This window comes from Colias philodice, chromosome 9 (genome assembly GCF_061535455.1).
Source record: "Colias philodice isolate Cphi_HAF_F1 chromosome 9, ilColPhil1 Martin Lab GWU primary, whole genome shotgun sequence".
In the NCBI taxonomy this organism is placed as follows: Eukaryota; Metazoa; Arthropoda; class Insecta; order Lepidoptera; family Pieridae; genus Colias; species Colias philodice.
This window is the reverse complement of record NC_143094.1, coordinates 1,540,246-1,566,147: the sequence shown is the minus strand read 5'-3', so window position 1 is coordinate 1,566,147 and position 25,902 is coordinate 1,540,246. Positions and strand designations below refer to the sequence as shown.

General features: G+C 32.8%; 3 protein-coding genes across 3 annotated transcripts in view; 1 reads left to right on the top strand and 2 right to left on the bottom strand.

Annotated features, from left to right (window-relative positions):
• Git (ARF GTPase-activating protein GIT1) overlaps positions 1-25,902 on the bottom strand; it is a 109,881-nt gene that overhangs the window by 75,776 nt on the left and 8,203 nt on the right. Inside the window, exon 13 of the mRNA XM_089698874.1 lies at positions 23,320-25,779. Within this exon, the coding sequence (XP_089555000.1) occupies positions 25,612-25,779 (168 nt within the window). The 3' untranslated portion in view covers positions 23,320-25,611. The remainder of the gene's footprint in view (positions 1-23,319; positions 25,780-25,902) is intronic.
• On the bottom strand, positions 1,172-8,492 carry LOC149485605 (putative cytosolic Fe-S cluster assembly factor GL21135). Its single transcript, XM_089698856.1, has 8 exons — positions 8,288-8,492; positions 7,785-7,999; positions 7,207-7,352; positions 6,500-6,658; positions 5,620-5,868; positions 4,838-5,045; positions 3,188-3,345; positions 1,172-2,886 (listed from the first exon to the last, which is right to left on the bottom strand). Exons 1-8 carry the CDS (start codon positions 8,351-8,353, stop codon positions 2,645-2,647), a joined length of 1,443 nt encoding a protein of 480 aa, XP_089554982.1. The 5' UTR covers positions 8,354-8,492; the 3' UTR covers positions 1,172-2,644.
• LOC149485604 (dynein axonemal light chain 4) lies at positions 9,336-11,806 on the top strand. The gene is made up of 2 exons (XM_089698855.1): positions 9,336-9,494; positions 11,115-11,806. Exons 1-2 carry the CDS (start codon positions 9,417-9,419, stop codon positions 11,361-11,363), a joined length of 327 nt encoding a protein of 108 aa, XP_089554981.1. The 5' UTR covers positions 9,336-9,416; the 3' UTR covers positions 11,364-11,806.

The following is a 25,902-nucleotide window of genomic DNA, read 5'->3' as shown; positions in this document are numbered from 1 at the left end:
AATACTTATAAAGATATTTGCAACGAAATAAATAGGTACCTGTGCAAATATTTATTTACTAGATTTTCGCCCGCGGCTTCGCCCGCGTTTTCAAAGGAAAACCCGCATAGTTCCCGTTCCCGTGGGATTTCCGGGATAAAACCTATCCTATGTGTTAATCCAAGTTACCCTCTATATGTGTGCTAAATTTCATTGTAATCGGTTCAGTAGTTTTTACGTGAAAGAGTAACAAACATCCATACAAACTTTCGCCTTTATAATAGTATTAAGATTAAGATATTACTTTTTGAAAGGAAACTGTTATTTCTTCTATTTTCTATAGGGTTATATTTGCAAAATCCATTACATTAAAGTATTTATGTACATTTTTAAACAGTTAAAACATACAGAACGCAAGCACATTGTCAGGCACGTTATGCTGAACATGCATTTTGTATCGTTTTTGTAAAAAAATGCATTAAAATGTACATATATTATATATTGTGATCGGTTCGAGTTTACCACTTTTCGATAGGCAAGCAATTATAGACATACTAGCGGTCCGCCCCGGCTTCGCCCGTGGTACATAATATTTACGTTTTCTCTACATAAGAACCATCCTCGTACTTCAAGGAATATAATAAAAAAAGAATTATCGAAATCGGTTCAGCCGTTCTCGAGTTATGCGCTTACCAACACATTTTGCGATTCATTTTTATAATTATACATATAAGATTTGTTAATAAAAAATACGTCTCATCTGGTAATCAGATCGGTGAAGGACGATCTTCCACAGGCTCTCCTACAACTGGGGTTATGTTGCAAGACCGAAATATGTTTTCTTAAAACTATCAAGAAAATCAGAATTTTCTTTTCAATAAATCTCAGTATTCAAAATGCATATATCCAAAAATATATTCAGAAGAATAAAAAGGCGAGATTCGAACCGGCGCGGGCGTCGAAAAAGGGAGAAATTAAATAAGTTGCCGGTAATTAGCGACATTTCGATGTGCCCAAAAGCAGCTATTTCTTTAGAATATCATTGCTAAACATAATTAATTTAAAATCCAGCTCCAAATCGTGAATTATAAAGCCGCCCAACATCTGCATACGCGGTGACATCAGTGACAGTGCATAAGTCGTTGCAATGTCGGCGCGACCTCGCCAACCATGTTTAATGAAACTACGGTACTTATATCATAACGCATTTATTTCTTTTACAATTTTCTATATTTTGTTACAAATTATTTGTAAATTCTTAAAAGTACATATGTTACAGAGTACAAAATAAGATAACTTAGAGCGGCCGTACAAGGGCAGATCGAGCAGTTAACGGCTGAGCGACATACATGGACTCTCGAGCAGTTGGGCGCTGAATGCTCGAGCTATCGCTACAAACCGCGCAGTTGACGGCTTGAAGCGGTCGCGACTGCTCGAGCAGTCCATGTACGGCAGTGAATGAATGTCTATAGTTCACCGCGCGATCGCGGCTCCAAGCCGTCGGTCTCAACTGCTTGAAGCAGTCCGTGTACGGCCGCCCTTAGATAAAAGCTATATGATTTAGAATCAGCTCTATTTTTAAGTAATTAATTATTCATTACTAGTTTTAATAATATATGTACACCTTCACATAACTGCCCTATAGAGCTACTAAAATAAGAAATAACATTTAAACTTACGTCAAGAAAACGCATAAAATTTAGAATATATACATAATGTCTTTACTAGACACGCAAGATTAAATCTTAAAAGTAAAGAATTAAGGTTCATTTTACAAATAATATAATGTGTCACGTAGTAGTGTGAGTGTACATTTTCTTCATTAAATCATGAAAAACAATAATTACTAATTATCATTAATGAATTTACCACAAGACAGCATTTTGTAACTGTAGCAACTGTATAAATTTATTTAACTTCTGTATAATATGATCAATGCCTTCGTAATTGATGTTACAATTTTATCAAAGTCATTTGAAGATTTTTTTTTATAATCTTATTAATCAACATTTGTCGATAGGCTTAGCTAACTTGAACATTAATAATAATTATAGGATTTCAAAAGTAAAAAAATTGTTCTATTTTCAAATAGAGCTAACAAATTTAAAATAGAGCTTATAATATGTACACATTACATGTTAATCTACTTGTGTGCGTTCTTAAAATTTTCTGACAACGAGTTTAGTTTCAGTAACCAAAGAATATGCTACAATATTTCATACAGTAGCGTAACATCACAAATATTGGAGACAATAATAACGGCATAATATAATGCAGAAGTACAATCCACTTTCACTTATCACAACCCCTTCTCGAACAATCGTTTATCAACCGAAACTTTCAATCATAAAAAAACAATTTAGATACATAATCATAGACAAAAACGTTATTAAATGAGCTTTTCGATATTTTATTCGAAATGAACAATTGTTAAAGCAAAATCAAACTTATTAGCACTACTTTTAGATGTTTTCACAAAAATGCAATAAACGGTCTAAACTAGCTGGTGAATATACGTCAATAGAAATTCAACCTTATTCCAATGAACTAAAGCCGAATTTACAAAGCAACAAAACTCTACCCTAGGTGGACTTTTAGATTGGATATTTTTATCCCCGATTGTGTATCTAATTATTCAATGATCAAAGATTAAATCGCAACAAAATCACCACTTAATATTAAGCGCTACGTCATTTTTCTCCAACGCTCTATACTGTGTATGCAACATAGCCCTGGCTTTGTCCGAATGTTTGCCCACAAGCCACTCCCCATACAATTGTGCTATGGGACCACTTTCTGAGGGTATACTTTGTGGTAATTCTTTGTACATTGTATGCAATTGGGCTATTAAATCCCTTCCACTTTCCCCGTTGATTGGACGAATTTGCGCCCCCCCGTTTAGGCATCCTGAAAACGAAAAAATTTTATAAAAATGTGGGTGGTGGGAATTTGAGGTATGTACTATTAAATTTGTTACTACATTTTTTTTTCTTTACAGAATTTTATACGAAGTTTTAAAAAGGAGTATAAGAAGTAATTGTTTTACCACATTTACAGTTAGGTATAACACAGTTAAAAAAATATAACGTTGATCAAAGAATTTCCAAGTTAAAAACACCAATAAAAATGTATTAAAAAACCCAAAAAATTATAAAGAATGAAACAAAGTATTCGAGACATCAGTTTAAAGTCAATAAAATCCATTTACCTGAAGGACAAGCCATCACCTCCACATAGTGATACGGCGATTTACCCCTTTTTAGTTTCTGCACCAAATTCTGTATATTCCGGAAGCCATTAGCAATCGCAAACTTGAGCACCTCTTTGCCATCTCGCTCTAATGTCACTTCGCGGAAGTCTGGGTTCCTGGTGACACGTGTACATTATAAGGACTTTTTCATTTTTTATTTAATTACATTTTAAAGTCTAAAGTCTCTATTTTAAAGTAGCAGTATTTTGTTTCAATGTATATTAAATTTTAATGTGGTGATAAAATTTTTTAAATTAAAATGAGGTGATAAAAACAGGAGATATCGAAAGTTTGGGTTGGGCACCTGGAAACGCGTGTGACGAATTTTAATGTCTATTTATTTGATTTCGGGATTTAATTAGTATCGATAAATTTTTAAAAATATTTTTTTTCAATTTATATTTTAATGTTTAATTAGACTGCTATGAAATAAACTTTTCCTATGATTGATTTGATATGATGTCGATCTATCTAATATCTTCGCGATATGCTGACCGTTAGACAAGCCGTAGATACATCTGTTAAATTCAAATATCACTACAGTCACTACATAGTATAAAACAAAGTCACGTTCTCTGTCCCTAAGTCCCTTTGTATGCTTAAATCTTTAAAATTACGCAACAGATTTTGATGCGATTTTATTTAACAGATAGAGTGATTCAAGAGGAAGGTTTCGATATAATTTATTAGGTTTCAGACAAAAGTGTCATTACATTTTCATCAATTTGAATGACAAGATAACGAAAATTTAATTATATTTGTATGTTTGTTTCTATATATTATTGATCCTACTAGATAATAGAAACAAAGTAATATTCATAGGCGTATACACCTGTAGCAATAGTTCATCTAACAGTTAGTTTACAAGCAATTGTTTTACACGTATTTCACAACCGACACAATGAAACATTTTTAATTAACAATTGTTTAACCTTGAATCGTTTTTAATGTTTTTGGGTTCTGGACCCAATCTTAACTAATATTATAAAGCTGAAGAGTTTGTTTGTTTGTTTGAACGCGCTATATCAGGAACTACTGGTCCGATTTGAAAAATTCTTTCGGTGTTAGATAGCCCATTTATCGAGGAAAGCTATAGGCTATATATAATCACGCTCAAACCAACAGGAGCGGAGCAATGCGGGTTAAACCGCGGAGTACAGCTAATATGCAATAAAAATACCGACTATTTCGTTAAAAAGTTACTAGAACAGCCACAATGTGTGATATATCTTTAGTAATGTCACCACATGACCACCATCAATTCCTTTAGAAATTTGTTTTTTTTTTAGATTTTCTTAAATAATTGTGTAGCAATTAAAATGTACAACAACTAAACTGTCAATCACGCTCATTTGTCCAAAGCAAAACACTGCTTACGCCTTACGAAAAAAAGTTTTTTAATGAGTAATAAAATATACTTTGAATATTATTGCCACGTAATAAGGTGCTAATTGCAGTGAATTTTGTTGTTTATAATACGCCAATTTTTACACGCTACTTTTTAACTTTTTTCGTACGTACGTACGTACACTTTAACCAAATTAATATAAATATTTTAAGTTACGTATTACATACATAATTGTATTTCAAGTTTTTTCCATTACCCACCTCAAATTCTTATAAACCAATGGAGCGCTACTCTCTCCAAAGAGCTGTTCAGCGGCATACACGAACAGATGGTCAGCGAAGCCCCCGGAGGCCGAGCTACCGTGGCTCCGGAGCCCTGGAGCACCTTCGCCCCACGGCCAGTCCAAATCGGCACTGGGGACTTCGGATAGTGATTTCCCTTCGCTGGAGAGCATCTGTTCTAGCTCGACTGTAATGGACGTGTTTATCATTGAAGACCACTTTTAGTTTGAACACTAATCGAGAAACAAATAGTTAAAAATTTTGAAGGTATTTTATAACTTGTGAAAAGGGGCACTGTGAACATGAAAACTACTCTTTCTAAGTTTCAAAAGATTTATGTCATTCTGGATGGATGACAAAGGCTCATCCATCCATCATGATATTTCGTGCGTATTGATATTCCAAAATCTTTACGAGAGCCAATTCTTTCACCTGAATGTAATTGCTGTTAGTTTTGATAATTAAATCTCCTGTTGTAGCTTTCACACTATCCATACTAATATTATAAATGCGAAAGTAACTATGTCTGTCTGTCTGTTACTCAATCACGCCTAAACTACAGAACCAATTTTCATGAAATTTGGTATGGAGATATTTTGATACCCGAGAAAGGAAAGGCTACTTTTTATCCCGGGAAAATTACGCAATCCCGGAAATCCCACCGGAACGGGAACTACGCGGGTTTTTCTTTGACTGCGCGTACGAAGCCGCGGGCGCAAACCTAGTAACATATAACACTGAAGAAAATTCTAGACACTCACTCGCAGTAATAACACAGTCCACATCATGACAGTTCATAACATCGCTATAGAAGTCCTCTCTAGAGGCTTCTAGCTTTTTGTCATAGCATGGCATGAAGGTGACATGGTACATTTCCCCTGGGATCAGCTCCCGTTTGGCTGACAGGTGCTGTTTGACCAGGGAACCCATGATCTGCTGCGGGGACTTTGTGGTCGATATGTATGGGAGGATGAAACTGCCATGCGTTTTTTCCGCGTAGCATACCCATCCTGGAAGTTAATGGTTGTTTTAAAGTGAAACTTTTATTACATCGTCTCAAACTTTTTGGTCTGTGTAGCGCATGTCGCGTGTATCGCGGCTGCCGAGTAGGTATACCTACTCGGCAGCCGACCGTCACGCGACATGCGCTACACAAAGCAGTGTTCGGAACCGTTCGAACAGTTTCACTTTTACCGTGGTTTCATAAAAGCACACAACATTTTTTTCATTTTTTTATTCTTATTTTAATACGATTTATTAATTCAAAGCATAATGTGGCTTGGGAATGTAGGCATCGCTATTTGAAGGCGAATGAGGCCTTCAAATCCCACCTCATAGTTGACTATTCGTAATGTTAATTTTTTTTAATTCCAGTTTGTATATGGGAAAACATTATGTAGCTTCCTTTTTATTTCTGATTATAATTTTAGTAACTAATTTCAAACAAATTTGAAAAAATACAAATGATTAATTTCTTATTTCAAAAGCAAATATTGTGCACATATTATAAATCCATAAAAAATAAGGAATTTACATTGATACAAATTCATTTACCTATATTTGTAACTGTATTCTTGCAAATAAATGTAATTTTGAATTTGAATTTACATATATGGTTTTGTTAAATAAAAGGGCACATACCTGGACAAGAACTGGCCAGCATGGGTAAATATTTCCCACTCGGGTCATTTTGCTGGTTGTGGTACCTTTCAAGGAACTCTTGTCGAGCCTCCAGTAAAGATAGATCTTCAGCTACTGTCATATCTAACACTAAGTCTGCGCCTAGCTTTTTAAAATACCCTGTAAAAGAAAAATATTTCATTTTTTTTATCTAGCTGCTCTCCGCGGTTTCACCTATATAACTCCGTTCTTGTTGGTCTTAGCGTGATGATATATAGCCTATAGCCTTCCTCGATAAATGGGCTATTCAACACCGAAATAATTTTTCAAATAGGGCCAGTAGTTCCTGAGATTAGCATGTTCAAACAAACAAACCCTTCAGCTTTATAATTATAAAGTATTAATAATAGATATGGTAAAGGCATATATGTACATATTATTTTTGTGTATTATTTCATGTTAAAAGAAAGTAATGCCAACTTGAAAAAAAATATCATTGGTTTTATTTTTCTAGTTTTTTACTACAAAAAAACTTTTACACTAAACAATTTAATTACATATTTATGTGTTTAAAGGAAAAATCTATCATAAATAATTACAGTAACTTTATATTTAATAACTCAGGCCTCAGAATCACAGACACAATAGAAAATCTATTGTGTCGTGGCCCGATCAGGCCATTCGGGGATCAATGGGTTTATGTTAGTAAAAGTAAATAACTATTTTACCTGCCAATTTACTAGTAGCTTCTTCTGGAGTGATCTTATATCTGGCTGCAAGGGACAGTGTGGGCTGTGGAGATATGGACACCACAATCAGGCTGATATCCCTTGTGTTTCCTTTTGAATCTGTGTACCTCCTCTCTGATAATACCCTGGATATAATTGAATAGAAATTGTATAAATTACATTATTTTTATGATCATGAATTTAGTTTTAATTTTTTTATTATAAAACTTGCAAATATACATCTGCAGCATGAGCAGTGGTAAAGCTTCTAGCAACATACTACCTCCTTTGCTGACTATCACTACATAGTATAAAACAAAGCCGTTTTCTCTGTCCCTATGTCCCTTTGTATGCTTAAATCTTTAAAACTATACAACAGATTTTGACACAGTTTTTTTTAATAGATAGTTTTTAATAGATTGATTTAAGAGGAAGGTAGAAGGTAAGGTATATTTTATTAGGTTTTGGACAAAGCCGGTGAAGCCACGTGCGGTAAGCTAGTGAGTTATAAAAAGAAAAATCATCACTTATAATTGAAAAGATATTTCACAAAATGATTAAATACATAGTTCAGTTACCTTAACAGCTCTTCCTGACTCTGTTTAGTAACCAATACACTCTCGGCTGAAGTGATACATCCACTGCAAGCCAAACAGTCAGCAAGTGTTATTTCAACTTTCTGTAGCTTCTGTTCCTTACCACTTGACAGATCGAAATACCCATCTTCACCGATTTTAATTTTCGCGCCAGTTTTACTCTTTGTTTTTTCTATCTTAACTGGTTTTATGCATTCCTGTGATTTTTATAAATTATTATACTTACTTAATGTGTAACTAAATTGAGATTATATTTACATAATATTTAACAAAGTATGACACAATATCTGACGGAATATTACAGTTAACTGCGTAATATGTATGTATTGTTATGTTCATAACAGGAATGTGTTTTGTTTGCTTTTTCATGTAATGTATCAATGGATACGTAAAAAATTGTAAGAGTCTTTCGTTTACACATACTATATTTAAGGTATTGCAACAAATAGACAAAGAACTCGATATAAATTTATTTTTAAGGTTACCTGTGATGGAGTTATGAAATCATCCAAATCTGTTAACTGTAACGCACCACTAAACCGTGAAGCCATTTTTCTGAATAACTATTAGTTCTGCTTATTTCTTGTAATATTTAATTACAGGAAAACTTATTTGTTGCACATGAATAACAACTCAAAATTTTGTTTTGACTTTTGAGGTAGGTATGTACATTTGACAGTTGACATTTGGCAATTGGCATTGACATTATTTTGTAAGGGAAATCAGCTGATAATGACATGGGTGCTTTTTAATCTATGATCGCTTTTAAATTTGTAGAGCTACCTCTTTTACCTACCCTCTTTATTATGTAGAGCTAAGATGTAGAGATTTAGATAAAAAACTGGGTATTACTTAACAATTATTATATCCTAGCTGCTCCGGCAAACGCTGTTCTAGAGTATATTGGTCCATGCCAATATGCACACAATTTCATGAAAATCGATCCAGCCGTTTCGGAGGAGTACGGTACCTAACATAGTGATGCGAGAATTTTATATATTATTATGAATTATGACTGAAGTAGATATACTTTATATACTTCAGTCATAATAATTATACTATAACAAGCGCTAATAAATGATTTCTAGACAATGGGACCCAGCATTGTGGGACGGTTCAGCAGAATGCAGCACGATTGACCGCCTTTTAACTATTTTCAAATATCAAGTTTCCTGGATTTTTCTTACAGAAAACTTCAAGGTCAATAAAGATATTCAAATTCAAAGGTTAGGTACATAATGTAACACAAAGGCGGTAAAGGGTCTCTAAAAAAAATTAAGTGTACTATGAACATGGAAAGATCGAATCAAATCAGCTAGAGCCAAAATCGTATTAGGTATTAGTCACTAATAACAATATAATAACAATTTTGAGTAGCCTTGTGCAAGATTACGGCCTTTTAGTTTATAACCATACATCCCACGCGTGACCTTGGCAATAACGAAAACCTACTTGCATTCAAATTCGAACAGAGAAAAATCAATCGTTTCCCTCTCGGCTCGCGTTGCCTAGGTGACGGGTAAACAGCGGGGAGACGCAGCCTGCAGCACACGTCTGTTGCTACATTATTTTGAATCGTGATTATTATTTTTAATTGGAGTGCAGTGTTGTGCTATGGCTGAGGAAGGAGCTGCAGCCACTGGAGGGGCCGCTGCTGGGGAGAAAGTTATACACACTTATCCGTTGATAAGGGTTGGTATTTTTAATTTTTAAAATCGTAATTCAGAATATTTTTTTTTATTCAAGGATATCTATGAATATTTTGGAATAATTATATAAATTGAAATTAAGTACCCTGTATAAGTAGTACTTGAGATTCTTCGTACATTTAATTTTTAAATTAACTAACGATTAAATAAATACAGATAAGCCATAACATCATATTATCGTTAAGTAAAAGTAGATACTAAAACTGGCATTTTTTTGAGAAAGTGGAGTAATAATAAAATATCTAAGCAAAAGCATAAGATTAAACATAACATAAACATTAGCAAAAATCTTTAATATTATTTGTGCCGCGCGGTTACATCCGAGGACCCTTACCTATCTTACCCTTAGATCAGGGTTTAATGCTCTAAGTATTTCCCTATACCTTAGATAAACTTTTTTGAAAAGCGCAAGCGCTACAAAGAAATACTATCCTCTTAACGAGACGATTTTCATAAAAACGCGGTTATTATAAATAGCATAGAATAGCTGTTTATAAATAAGATCCTATAGATATTTTTTTAGCGCTTATTAATTACACTTTTATGTTTTCAGCGTTGATGAATTAAAAAAAAATATATTTGAACTAGGAGAGCGTAGGCTCTACAATTTTGCTCGAGTCCTCGTGACTGGTGGCATCACTTGATTATCCAGCTAATCTATGTCCAAACGTCTATACTCTTTTTCCTGGTCAATTCTAATTTATTATATAAAAGCTAATTATTTATGAGCTGAATCAAAGTCCGGTAACGCGATCCCCCGTCTCGATGGCGCTCGTCCGTCCATCACAGGGCCGCAAACCGTGACGTGTCGTGTTACAGGCTTCTAAGGTTTCCGGTCGCAGCTGGCTGTGAGAGGAAAAGTGTTTTTCATTTCTGTTTTGATGGAGATTGTGCAGATTGTTCGCAGAATCCGCTTAATGGTTGGACTAGTTATAGTACCTAATCATTTTTTATAACAAAACAAAAAATATTTTTTGTTATCAGGATCATATCCTAATACTAATTTAAACATGGTTTGGTAATATTGGTAATAATAGTAGAGCTATTAACGACTACATTGCTATAAACACATACCTATAAAAAAATTAAACAAAAGTATATTTACGTCAAAAACAGTCGACTCTTTTTAACAAAATTATATTAACTGACTTCAAAAATAAAGAAGTTTCTATGATTAGTTTAGAAACATTCCCCTAATATTGTCGTGGAAAGTAGAGAAATTGATTTAAGTATAATATTTATTTACCTAAGTACATATCTGCATTTCTATTTTTTCACTATTGTTTGAACATAAGTAAAGGTACACAGAACACTTCCGTGATGCATAACATTTGTTAACTAAAAATCTGTTGAAGTGTTTGTTTTGGCAGGTGGACTCCACGTGCCGTCAGTCATCGTGATAGGGCGCTTTCACTATCGAAAGCTTTAACAATACAAACATCTCTGAGTAATATGGACTTTGGATTTTAAACCCGAAAATCTAAAAAAAAGATGACTTTAGTCTTAATATGATCAATGATTTGCCTCCCACTTATATATTTCTAATTTTATTCAATATTTTACCTCTACATTAATAACTAAGTAATCATTTTTATATCAACAGCATTCTGACATGTCCGAAGAGATGCGTACGGAAGCGATGGAGCTCTCAGTCACCGCCTGCGAAAAGTTCTCTCAAAACAACGAGCTAGCCGCGCGAATGGTCAAGGAGTCCATGGACAAAAAGTTCGGACCTGCCTTCCACGTCGTGGTCGGCGAAAGCTACGGCTTCGAGATTACATATGAATGTACGACCATTTGCTACATGTATTTTGGAGGAAATCAAGCGATATGCATTTGGAAGTGTTCGTGAAAATGTGCGTGAAATGGACAATTTTGTTACGGCCTAGCCATGTTTGCGCGAATCGCGACCGTCTATTGGAGCATAGACTGCGGCTGCATATCACAATATCCTAGAAATCAATACATCTGGTTTACTGCACGCCTCGTAGACGTCGCGTGTCTGGGCCGTTCCTGGGAACTGAGCGATCCCAAACGAGAGATTCGACACTTTTTTACAATAAAAAAATCTTTAAAATATTTCCCAAGAAATTTAATAATTATTGTCATTACAAAAATCGAGTGGCTAAAGGGTAATTTTTCTAGAATATTTTATAAAACAGGCAAGCTGAGATAACTATTCTACAATTATAGATAGATTTTATACCAAATGAAAGCCAAATATATATAGCTTAGGTCACGATAGTACTATATTCATACCTAGCCCGTCTAGTGATGTGTCTAGAAGGGTCGGGCTATGTACTGCCCACCATACACTAAAGTGCAGTAACAGCAAAATCACGATTTCGAGTAAAACGCATTTAAAGTTAAGAATTGATTTTAAAAAATCAACAGAATGATAAGCAAAAAAATTTGAATGCAGAAAGGTTGTAAAGGCATAGGTTCACACGTTAAAGCAATAAAAAAAAATATATCTTAATAACTGAATTTATTATGGCCATTTATTCTTTTTGGTGCCTATTACTGCATAGCCTTTTTTGTAAAAAATACCATTTTAAACTTAGTAAAATGCAGCAAAAAGCCCTATTACTGCGTTTGGATCAGTTATTTTGTCAAGAAACCCAACTAACATGCAGTAAGGTCAAAAAAATACTGCATTTTAGTTAGTTTTTTAAGAAAAAAGTGTTCAATTTACTAGTGCAGTAAGAAAAATAGCTAGTTCACAGTTGCAGTATTTAAAACATTAACTGCACTTTAGCTAGGAATAATCATATCTGTGTCATTATGCTATCCAAACTAATCTGCAGTAATGCTGTATTTTACTGCGTGTTAGTCAGTTTATAATGATAAAAGAATGTTAAGTATTCACAACTAAAATGCGACAAGCTTTGATTTTACTGCAATTTAGTTGGGAGTTCGTGACAATAAATTGTATTTTCTTAATTTGCAGTAAAAATAGCTTGTATGGCGGTAAATTTTACTGCGTATTAATTTTTTTTTTAATTTTTTTCCAGAAATATAAAACTATCTAAAGAACTGTAAAATTATATTGCTTACTGCATTTTAGTTATGAAACCTTAAAATTTAATCTGCAGTATAATTTATACTGTATTTTAGTTGGGAAATCACGCCAAATTGTTAATTTTTTTCGTTTGCAGTAAGTGAAAACTGTTAAATAAAAACCATTCTTATAGTCTTAGAAATAAGTAAGTTAATTCAATAGAAAGCTTAAGAAACCCGCTTTCAGAATCACTAATAAAACGAAAAATCACAAAAGGGCTGTTACTGCTCTTTAGTCTCTGGTGGGCAGTGTAGGAAGGGTTCGGACCCTCATTTACTAACGACCTAAATAAATAAGTACCTACAAGATCGAAATGTTGATGTTTATGTTCTATAATATGTTTTCTATTGTTTACGTTACACTGTTTTAATTTTAGCTATAAATAGTTACCTACTTACTACAAGTACAGAATTCTATTTTTTTTTAAACAAGAAGACAAATGCAAATTACAAGCGTCTTTTAAAATTCAACGATGTGGAAAAATTCTCACATCCAAATTATTTCTATAGAAATAATGTCCTTGTGTAATACTTGGTCACTACCTAAGCTGCGCGACAACTATAACAATACATACCTACTCCATACAATATGTCGTTGTTATGGTAATTTGGAAATTTAGACATAATTTCGTAATTATGCGCTTCTTACATGGAAAAAAACGAGGTTACAAGCACCTAATTATTACCTACATAAGTCAGCATACAAAAAGACAAAAATCCATTAGTTGCAACTAAATTAATTTTCTGTCAGTTTATGTACGTACTCATTACAACTATAGGTATATGTGTGTATGTGTTGTTAGTTGTATGCTATTGTTATATTATCAACGAAACCACACACGGTAGGTAGGTTGGTACTAGGGGATGGAAATTTGCATGTGTGAACTGTAAATAATTGTAGATTTGGCGCGAAAACGGGCGTTCAAATGGGAGAGGTTTGTGCGGAAATCATGTTGTCTTATTTTTATAAATAGTAAAAAGTAAAACACCAGAGGCCATGAAGTAGACTAGTATCTAGTATCTTTTTGTTTTAGGATTGCCTACTTGCTTTTGTTACTGTGTAGGTAGGTTATTAAATTACATAAGTAGGTATACCTAATGTATTATGTTGCGTTTTTTACCTTAAATGGCAAACGGAAGCAATCTTATTCAGTGTAACAAATAAATAACTTTAATTACAATTTTAGTATAATTATGTATCATTAACCAACTCCCACGGATGTTCTTTATTTTTGGCGTTGTTTTGTTATGATTACGTAATCGTCTCTACATAATATACCTACCTACAATCATGTAGTATGTAGTTACTGGAAAAATACAAAAGCTTATAAAATTATGTACGTCTCTTATTATTTATGAATATTCTTGTACTTAGCGTATAGAATAAATATAAAATTGTAATATAGAGTCGCTTATGTAAATACTTATATGAAAAAATAAAATACATAACTACGTATAAATAATATAGATATAAATACCAGCTTTACATGAGATTTAAACCCTCGTCTGTCGGAACACAGATCTGAGCCAAAAATTTTGTACCCGTTGTCTGTCGTGGCACAGATCTGTGCCAAATCATCGCCGGTTGGAAATTAGCTCATTGTAACGCAAATATAGTTCAAATCTGCATAAACGACTATTTAGTTGATAGCTTATGAATTACTGAATATTTAAAGTCCATCACTTAATAATTTGACCGATAAATATTCGAAATATAACAGTAATTATGTCATACTTTAGTCGAGTAACTTTTAAATTTTAAAGTTTTAAAAAATGTAAAATTTTGCGGAAAGTTGATAAACGGTAAGTATTTATTGTTCTTTTTATTATTATTCACTATATATCCTAATGTTTATGTGCCGAAATAATGAAAATTACCAATAATTATACCACAAATAATGGCTCCAAATATGTATCTACCATTGCACTGTACGTTGCTTAGTTTTTGACCCCTGGTTAATCGTATTTTATTTTTAATATTTTATTTGTTTTTTACATCATTTTACAAGAAATTTTATGAAGATTTTTATAATATAATTCAAAATTTGATACTGTGTTCCATTTTAAAGATATTTCGTTTTCAATTCAGAACCGACAATAATTTCCCCGTAAAATTCGCGTACAGGATGTTCGCATATTGTATGAAATTGAAAAATTTAATTGTTCGTCTTCATACATATGTTTTGTTTATATTGATGGGTATCGTTTTTGTGGTATTTATTGTCCTCAGGTTTAATACGATATAATCAACTATACAAATTATAGTCCGTAACCTCTATGGAATTCCTTTAATTTTAGTATATTATGGTTAAAAGTGTATATTATATGCTGGAAAAATAGTAAAAAAAACCTACATCGGGAACAATGGTTTTCACTATGACCTATATATAGGACAAAGTGACTATGTTACTATGTAATTTGTGTAGGACAAACTGGAAAAGAAATTTAACACATTATACTCTGTCCATTATATTATTTGCTTTTTGACAGCTTCACGCCTATGTATAATTGTCTATGTTTATGTTAAATTTTCAATTTTGTCTATGTTAAAATGTCATACAAATAATTATCGTACTTCATGGACAGGTCCCGCCCACTTAGTGATGCCTACACAGAATTATTCAATGATGGGTCGATAGATTAAAATAATCGATAGAAATACTCTGTAAAATATATCCGATACAGAAAAACTCTTCTATTATGTTATATAATTTAAACGTAAAGACAACCAAATTGTAAGATAGAAACCAATAAATAATAAAATATTAGTTTAGTTTAGTTTTAACATACAATGCATAGATATGTGGTCTTATTATTACATATCTTATTACTACGTTTACGTTGTAATTATTATTTACGTACCTGATTCGATTTATGATAATATTTTGAATTTATAATTGAAATGGTATCACAATCGATAATCTTTTGAACATCACTTCTGGTATCACCCGTCGAGCTGTCAAAAAGCAATTCTTATAGTGGACAGACTATAATTGTACAACATATTCTTACCTTAATACAAATGCAACATATTATTTTTTATTGGGGAACCATATGTTTATGAAAAAATAAAAAACCGGCCAAGTGCGAGTCGGACTCGCGCACCGAGGGCTTCGTACCAACTTATTTTTTTAATTATGCTGTAGGTATCTTTAAATTCATATTTTAGAATTCTTTATCTGTGCTATAAGACGTTGCTATTGTAAGTTTTTATAACCTTGCAAATGTCGAAAATTACGAAAATTTGCAGCATAAACGGTTGTATCTTTTGATTGCGTTGGCATATATTATGTTTGATTCTGTTTTTATTTTGTTTTTCTGTCGTCTCACAATTTCAAAATGAACGACAACACGGGAGTTGTCATTTTTGAAACCCAGATAGTCCAAAGATGTTTTTACACATATTTTGGGGTTATTTCTTTAAAACTGGAAGAATGTTTTTTTATAGTTTTGAACCTCAATACGATTCGTGCTTCAAGGACTCCGAACAAACCTACTTTTTATTATGTTTTAACTTCTAGTGTTTTTAGTGAATTTTTCTTTATCTGTGCTGTAAAACCTTGCTTTTAACCAAGTCCACTTAACTTTTGACCCGTAGGTTTTGATTCCCTTGCTAGTAGTTGCGGTTTTCAGAATATGCCGCATATGAATATTATTTCTTCTGATTGCGTCTTAAATCTTATATCTCCATACCAATTTGCATGAAATTTGGTATGGAGATATTTTGATACCCGAGAAAGGACATAGGCTACCTTTTATTGCGAAATATGTACCACGGGCGAAGCCGGGGCGGACCTCTAGTATGTATATAAAAATGAATCGCAAAATGTGTTGGTAAGCGCATAACTCGAGAACGGCTGAACCGATTTCGATAATTCTTTTTTTATTATATTCCTTGAAGTACGAGGATGGTTCTTATGTAGAGAAAACGTAAATATGTACCACGGGCGAAGCCGGGGCGGACCGCTAGTGTATTATAAATCTGAGTTTTTAATGTAAATATCAAGTTAATACATGTAGCCGTTCATTAGTTGTAAGTTGAAATTATTATTTTTTTTTATATAAAGTGTAATTAAAAATATCATGTTATTTGCGATTATTCTTATATCTGTTTTATAAAACATTGCTTTTTACCAAATTTAAAGATTTTATGTACTTGGGAAGTACCCTGTCGGTTTTGATTCCATTGCAAAAGTCAAAATTTGCTAAAAATTGCAGCATTAATGGCTGCATCCCAAAGGGTTTGGTTTTTAAGGGTCCAGAACCCTAATAGGATCACGTCTGTCCATCCCATCTGCCCATCTGTCTGTCAAGACCCATTTTCACAGGAACGCGTGATGTGACATAAAACTGAAATTTATATTGATTACTTGAGTCGATTGAAGCTGTGAAAAAATCAAACTTATAAACCAACGCAATCAAAAGATAAAGCCGTTTATTAACTCAGGCCCCGGAATCACAGACACAATAGAAAATCTATTGTATCGTGGACCGATCGGGCCGTTCGGGGCTCAATGGGTTATGCTGCAAATTTCGACATTCGCAAGGGAATCGACACCTACAGGGTACTTTCCGTGTACGTAGAGTTTTGAAATTGGGGTAAAATAAGGTCTTATAGCGCAGATTGAAGAATAATTTCGAAAAACATAAAATTTCGGAGTTACAACATATTAAAAATGTTGTGTGGTTTTATGAAACCACGGTAAAAGTGAAACTCGAACGGTTCCGAACACTGCCTTATACCTACTCGGCAGCCGACCGTCACGCGACATGCGCTACACAGACCAAAAAGTTTGAGACGATGTAATAAAAGTTTCACTTTAAAAATTGGTTTGTTTGGAGCCCACGGTGTGCGAGTCCGACTCTCACTTGGCCGGTTTTTTATTCTTATGTACTATATGTAGTACATTCGTAGGCCGAATGTTAAAGCTGATGTAGATCGCTGTCTGAAGATTATTTTTATTTGCATTCATGACTTTAAATAGCCTTGGAACATTACTTATTTAATAAAACGAATTAAATGCATCATTTGCAGTACGCCTGCAAATATAAATCTACCCTCTCATTTTGTAAATGACTAGCGATAACAATTATTGTATTTTTGCCTTTTGGTGTCAAAACTGCTTCTATTACCCAGAAGAAGAATGCAATTTTTCTATTTGAAGATATCACATTGCTGTTTAAACTACATAATCAATAATAACTTATTTGTTAGGTAACCCTAAAATAAACTTCCGTCTTGATATTTTAATTTTCTTTCGAAAATAAAAATTTGTATTTGATAGAATAACCTTTTCTGATTCGTAAGCATTTGAGTATCAATAAAAGAGAATTCAAATGGATCCAAACAACGATTCTTATGGCAATGGAAGACAAGACACTCCAAGGCTTACTTTAACAATAGGACGTAACAGTATTTGAAATCAAGAAATATAACTCTGTATATTTTGTCAAATGAACAGATAATAATACTAACACGATTAGTGTTTGGGAATTTACAGCTTTTAATTCCTGATACCAGGATTCTTCATGAAATTCTACACATAACACGTCTTACTTTATTCCAATCAAAATATTTTTTAAGTTTCATGCTGTTTGTGTACTATGGACTCCCTAAACTACTGAACCGATTTTAATACAATTTTACCGATGAGTTTATATCTTAATTACAATATGCTTGGAAATACTGCATGTATTGAAGTACAACTAGATTGGATAGCGTTCATCACTTTCCTGATCACATTCAAGTGGAACCTCGTGGTAATAAATCGTCGTCTCGAGGCGGTCGTTGTGTCCGATGTATAAGAAAAAATGAACAGAAGTTAACGTTATTTATGCTAAGTTGCAAATATTCCTATTTATTGGCCAATGTTGGCGTCAACACCACACATTACAACCACATGAGTATATAAATAGTACAGACACAAAGCTTCATAAGAATTTTTTTTCTGTCAGTTAAGTAAAATTTATTTAAGTAAATAAAACATTTAGATGTATAATAATTGTTTATTTATTTTGAATCTTTAAGTTTATTGATTTTTATCCTTAACATAAGCTGTATTTTATAAAAAATATTTAAAACTCGAATTTCCGAAATTTTTGATTTATAAGTTAAATGTCGTTACATTTAACTTATAAATCAAAAATTTCGGTTTATAATTAAGTTATGGTATAATTAAATGTAGATTTCACTTTTGTACAGCTTAGACATTTTTCTGTATGGATACAGTGCCTTTCGATTTGTAGTTGGACAACATTTCATTTTATAGGTACTATATTATAATAATTAAGAGCATGAAAGAAAAAAAAGCATTTCTTCATAATGCTATTGTTACCACAAAAAATATTTTCTTAATCGCTATTTTTAAGAAAAAATAAATTAAAATTAAAATTGATGTGGAGACGTTAAACATACAGACGTTAGAACAAAGTCCACCATAAGAATGAAGTCATTTAGGAATAAGACGATTTTTAAACATTAATAAAAACCTAAATATTTTAAAAAAGTAAAAATTACTGTTAGTTTTTATCTAGTTTTGATTAAAATATAAATAAAAAAAAAGTAGCAAAAATTTTTGAAATGTTCTAATTTTGGAGCAGACTGTAATGTCTGTATTTGTATGAACATATGTGGAGATCGCGTCCACTTATTTTCATGCGTAAACGATGATATTCATACTCAACTTTCTCGAATTTTTATAAAATAAACCTATGTTTTTGTTATATTCACTCAAAAGATTGTCTATTCTAGTGTGAAAATACAAAAATAAAAATCTAAAATACCTTGATATTATTTTATTATGAGTATTTTTCTTAACAATGTCGTATTTTTTCAAAATGTGTGGGAAAAAATGGTTCTAATAAATAAAATAAACATGCCAGGGAGTAAGTAAGGTAACTAATATAAAGTTTGGTTATCTAGTTAGCATCAAAATTTACAAGAGTGTCACAGGTTAAAGTTTATATCACAAATTTTAATATCGAAAAAAATCGGCAAATCAGCGCCGACCGCTCGAATTTCTCCGACAGACAGCACCTTTTTGACGCGGCGCGCCGCGACAGCTGAGGGGTTAATTGTAATATGTATTATCTATCTTTTATTTAAATAAACGTTTAAACTCACTTCTGTTTTTCATTGTACTCCTCCTTGGTCCTTTACAAGTTTTTATTTAGTAGGTATTTAATAAGTAACACAGCCTACGACATACGTATATCCATGGACAATGGACATCCTACTAATAGACCGGGAGATACTGACACAAAATTTCGAGTCATTTGTAACAGGATGGCGGTTCTACAGGGGTCTTAGTACGCAATGACAAAAAGAAAAATGATGGTGTGATCGCTGGTATCGGTGGTTTAGTCGCGTGGGCGTTAGCCGAACTCGTCGGAAAAATAGCGAAAGTCAAACGATTTGTAACACAAAAATTTTAGTATTTACCGATAGCCCATAAAAAAGAAGTAGGCGGTAGTGTCATGCCATACTTTTCCGGTGTGACTTACAGCCCGCCATACCGACGCGAATATGTTGATTTAAATAAAACAATTATTCAACCATTTGTACCAGGCTAACTTTTGCACAGGTAACCATCGTCGTGCAGCCATTTACGAAAATCGCCATGCCATACTTTTCGGACGATTCCAAATGGTCGCCATACCGCCGAAAATCTGCAAAAAAAATTTATTTCGCCAAACTTTTTGTACCAGTATTGCATTTGGATTTTTGGAGAGTATTTGATAAAATGTGACCATTATTATATTTGCCATACTTCTAGTAGGGGGAAAAAGTCCTGTCATACTTGAAAAATTAATTTAGTATTAATTTATATAAGTGAAGATTTCCAACACCTAGATCTTTGAAATTTTGTATTTATATTCTTTGATCCTCAAACTTCCAGGAAAAATAAGTGCCATACTGTTACAAATCGTTTAACTTTCGCTATTTTCCGACGAGTTCGACTAACGCCCACGCGACTAAGCCGCCGGTACCAGCGTTCACACCATCATTTTTCTTTTTGTCATTGCGTACTAAGAACCCTGTAGAACCGCCATCCTGTTACAAATGACTCGAAATTTTGTGTCAGTATCTCCCGGTCTATAACTGTGCTACTAACATTATAAATGCGAAAGATTGTATGTTTCTTCGTTACTCCTTCACGTAAAAACTGCTGAACCTGCTGTTTTTCATGAAATTTGGTACACACATGTTCGACGTGAACAACAAGGGTTAGTTTTTATCCCAGAAATCCCACAGAAACGGGAACTATGCGTACTTATCTTTAAAAACGCGGGCGAAGCCGCAGGCGGAAAGCAAAATATAATTGTAAAAATGATAAAAACCGACAAATAATCCCTTTTTCTAGTTATTGCGTTTCTCATTTTGAGGTAACTAGTTAGGTACCTACGAAGCTCGGAACTCGTGTCACGTAATAAGGTTACAAAATGAAACACACCATAATGAATATGACCACATTTATTTTTGAACACTTAGGTAATTAAAATAATCTTAATATAGAATCTCGTTATAATTGTTAAACATAATCATTTGTCAAAATTATTTTACAAGGGATTGGGTAGAAAATGAACATTATAATTGTTAGCTATCATTGTGATATTTGAAAAAAAAATGATCGAATCTGAATTGAGCAGCCACAATCAAAACTTTTAAAAGGTATTAAAGGGTAAAGAGTACCTAAAGTACCAAATCCAAATTCGGTTGATTTCCTATAAAAGATGACTCAGCATTTAAATGTCTATATTGCAACCCCTCAATTCATATAAACAACAGTCTACATTATTCGATACATTTGAATATTTCTCATTATTCTAGAACTTTTGAAGCACAAGGGATTATATATCTAAGTAGATATTGCCCTTTAAAGCGCGTCACACACGATGAAGATACTATAATATTTTATCTTAAGATACTGTTATATTTTATATAACAGTATCTTAACGCATCCGGTATCAGCGTTCGGACCATCATTTTTCTTTTTGTCATTGCGTACTGAGACCCCTGTAGAACCGCCATCCTGTTACAAGTGACGCGAAATTTTGTGGGTCATTTGTAACAGGATGGCGGTTCTACAGGAGTCTTAGTACGCAATGACAAAAAGAAAAATGATGGTCCGAACGCTGATACCGGATGCGTTAAGATACTGTAATATAAAATATAACAGTATCTTAAGATAAAATATTATAGTATCTTCATCGTGTGTGACACGCTTAAGAAACTTATATTTCATATTATATTTTGTCAAATAGCCTGGAAAGATATAGTATAAACATAAAGTATAAACTGTCCAAAGAATGGCCAAGTCATATTATACAGTTTAATATTCGTATACAATATCCATACTGTATCGAATAATGCAATGAACCAAGTAGGTTTAACATGGATAGTAGAGATCAAAAATCTTTTCCTTTATCCCTTATGGCCTACTCAAACCAGAGCGGTATCCGCTACCGCCGTGGTATCAGTATACCGATCGGTACGCGATTACAGTCTTTATAATATACTACATAAGATATTTAATCGCGTACCCATCGGGATACCGCTAGCCACGGCGGTATCGGATACCGATCTGGTGTGAATAGGCCTAGGACTTCCCAACAATTTTAATTTTAAATATTATTATAATTGAAGCGAGATTACAATCGATATATTTGTTCGCAATTAACGTTTGTACAGAATATTAAATATTAATGTCAAATTTTCTTATGGCAAAAGAGACGAAAATTATTTTTTTAAAGATAACATAGTCATTTTCTTATATTTTTTAATATTTCCACATGATGAAACAAACAATAAGTTTGAATTTATCGTTTCTTATTATTTTCGATGAATCCATAAATCCTTAAAGCGTACGAAATCGTCAATTAATACAAAATACGCATAAAAATACTACATAAATGTATGACAAATTTTAGTATGGCATATTTGTAATACGGCAAATTAAATTAAAGCACTTTTACGTTTCTCAATCACATTGATTCGTGTACCAATTATGGGCCCTCTTCACAATGGGCAGCCTTGGGCCGGTAGCCAATAATGGCGGCAAACATCGACAATCATTTGTTGGGCCAACGCTGCCCATTGTGAAGATGGCCTATTATATAAACGTTGCAATACCTAGCTACATTGGCACATACAGTGATCATACCTAGTACCCATGTGTATAATTAATATATCTAAAATATAAGAAGCACTCCTTGGGTACGCTGCGTTCGGAAATTTAGTTCAATTTTAAATAGTAAATATAACAAGTTTTTTTTACAAAATACTAAGGAAAGGTAATATTATTAGATATGGCAACTTTCATTTTAGATAACGACATTTAAGTTCGTGGAAAAACTAAATTATATAAAACACAATACTCCAATTGTATTTTTGTTATTACGTCATACAAAATTCAAGAACAATAAAACGTTGGAGTCGATTATAATGTATTTAAAATTGAATACATTTAACGTACGCAGCTCTACAGCCAACATATCAATTTAAATTTTAAACATTATCTAAATTATAAAATTATACACAGCTATCTACATTTGTTATACATTTGTGAACTCGTATAAAATCTAATTTTCATTTTAATTATAAATAATATATTATAGTCTAGAAGCCTATATTCATACGGCCTTACTAACAAAAAGTTAAACAATGGATAAATTTCTACCATAGCTTTGTCCTGCTCTTGCTCACATGAAACGTCAATCATAAAAACAAGACAGGTTATTGCAATAACTAATCCATTGGAAAGCGAATGGGTAACATTTTATTAGTAAGACCGATATAGTATACGACTTCCAAATTCAACAATGAAGGTACTAGCTAGCTATAAAAAATTAAACTATCCAGTAATTAGAAACGAATAATACTATAAAGTTCAATCAAACAGACTACAAAACGCATATTGAAGCAATTTTTGCAACCCGTATTTTCATATAACTGTAAGGCAGGTGTTAACATACGTATTTCTGTCTCTTTCTGTCACTAGGAAATATCAATCACTAGAGCGAGAAGGATAGCTGTAAAATTCATGTCCCATAGTGAGTGATACTTTCAACTGAAGTAGAACTAGACCTTCTCTTTCTCTTGAGAACTTTAACGAGATGGTTCTGTAAAAATAGTACTTGATAAATAAAATTGAAAACAATAAATAGTAGAAACAATTTTTAAGATTCCATTAGTTTCTTGAATTTACTTTCTTGCCCTATACCTCATTTTAATATCCACCTTGTAGTCTGTCTGATTATAATCTACAATAACATGGAGGCACGATCGTGTCAACTTCACTACTCACTGGGCAATTCCAACTATAAGCACCTTACACTTAGTATACATGTGACCAACGCTTACGAAATTACTTTTAGCTTTGAATACATAATAATATATAAACTGAGGTAGAAGCGGTATACGCGGTTCGTTTGAAGTCAGCTAATTAGCCGGGTTGCGTTCTTCGGTTACGTTGCTATCTCTTTTTGGCTAATGGTTTAAATGTATATTCTATCTTTGTCTCACTATGGAGTACGTGAATGTGTACGATACTATGTTTGTGTGTATGTAGAATATTTGTGAATGTGTACGTTACTGTTTCTGTGTGTGTGTGTGTGTATGTGTAGAATGTTTATGTAGATAACGCGGAACGGATTTTACTGCTCGTTTGTTCGCATAGACCGCTTCTACGTCATATATATATGTATTCTAAGACTTATTTCATACCATCTCAATAGCTATATGCAAATATAAATGATGAAGCTATACAATTTGTACATAAATATAGCAAAAATAACTGTGCCTTTTACACTACCTTTTATATACTATACAACCTTTACTATAAATGTACATTTAAACAATTAGTACAAAGAAATATCGTTTTTCTGCTGTTTTAATGCTTTCAAAAATACCTCATTTTAAATGAAATAGTGTTAAATATTTTGTTTAAATTGTCTATGGTAATTCTGTCTTGTCTTGTCACATTATGGCCAAATCCATTTTACGTCTGTTTCATTGATCGATTTTATTTAAGGCGTAGACTGTAGCGATTTTGATTTAATTGTCTTTTAGTTTCTTATAAAATTAACTCGTAAAATGTATAATAAAAATTGTTCAATAAAACAGATATAAAATGCCCGCTGCAATGGCCCATAAGCATTGTGTTATTCATACTGACTGTATTAATACAATTTAAATGCGAAGCAATAAAAGAAAATTCCATTAATAAACTTTTAAGTCATTAAAACTTGTCCTTTTTTTTACGCACTCTTCCATAGACATATAAAAGCATAGACACCAATTAAATATAGAGTAACTTCTTAAACAATTATTATTAAATACATATGTTAATTTAATATTAAACCAACATTTGACAAAATGGATACAATTTTAAAAAAAGTTTTAGAATTTGATACATTCCTTACCGACTACAAAGTCACAACACAAAATGCCAACATTTCTTCATACAAATATTCTTATTTCGCACTGCATCTTTTATCCAAATAATTATCAAGGTTATAGCTAGATTAATCACGTTAATTAAAGGAAATTGATACGATCAATATACACACTTAGGAAGACAAAAATTATTATTAATTAATTATAATAAGTTTTTTAAGAAAAAAATTATAAGTTCATAATGAAACAAAAAGGTTTCATCTAAACAGATAACCCACCATGAAACATAAGCTTTATTAATTTAGATATAATATAAAGTAAAGCCAAAACTCGAAATTCATTATGCTAATTAATACAAAAATAGAACACAACCGTTCGCAACGCCTTCTCAATTTCATCTCATCAGAAAAGAATAGAAACAATTTGATTATTCAAATTCATCCATCTCTATAACGGAACACAAAAATCCATATTCAAAAACATCACCATAATAATAGAACACGAAAATTCTTTATTCAAAATCGTTCCAAAAAAAAACATTCTTTATTCAAAACACTTATTTAAAAAACGTTCCCACACAGCACTTGAGGAGGTTCATTGCCCCCTTAGGTCGGGCCTACACTGTCGTGTAGTACGCCGTTCGCTAGGAGGGCTGGAAGTGAGTAACTAATAACTTCGTCGCTTTAGCAAGATCGTACGCAGCTGTTCGCACTTGGTCTATTGGAGCTTGTGCTGTACAAGCTATTGCTAATTCTTCGCTCGCTGTTCGGAGCTCGCTGACCACTTGTTCTAGGGACGCGTCCGCACATGTCTGGAAGGGAATGAATGTTTATGATTGTTTGATGGTATTGGGATTTGTGTTAAGGTTAAATTTGAAAAAGTTTGTTATGTGTATGTTACACATAAAATGATAACGTTTCAAATTCTAACAAAA

What these genes read in the sequence shown, in the direction of transcription:
- LOC149485605 (XM_089698856.1), bottom strand. Translation starts at nt 8,353, where the DNA reads ATGGCTTCACGGTTTAGTGGTGCGTTACAGTTAACAGATTTGGATGAT. An exon ending in AGCTACTAGTAAATTGGCAG is followed by an intron (nt 6,659 to 7,206) that starts GTAAAATAGTTA and finishes TTTCTTTTACAG; the next exon opens with GGTATTTTAAAAAGCTAGGC. An exon ending in TTGGTTTATAAGAATTTGAG is followed by an intron (nt 3,346 to 4,837) that starts GTGGGTAATGGA and finishes ACGTGTCACCAG; the next exon opens with GAACCCAGACTTCCGCGAAG.
- LOC149485604 (XM_089698855.1), top strand. Translation starts at nt 9,417, where the DNA reads ATGGCTGAGGAAGGAGCTGCAGCCACTGGAGGGGCCGCTGCTGGGGAG. An exon ending in ACACTTATCCGTTGATAAGG is followed by an intron (nt 9,495 to 11,114) that starts GTTGGTATTTTT and finishes TTATATCAACAG; the next exon opens with CATTCTGACATGTCCGAAGA.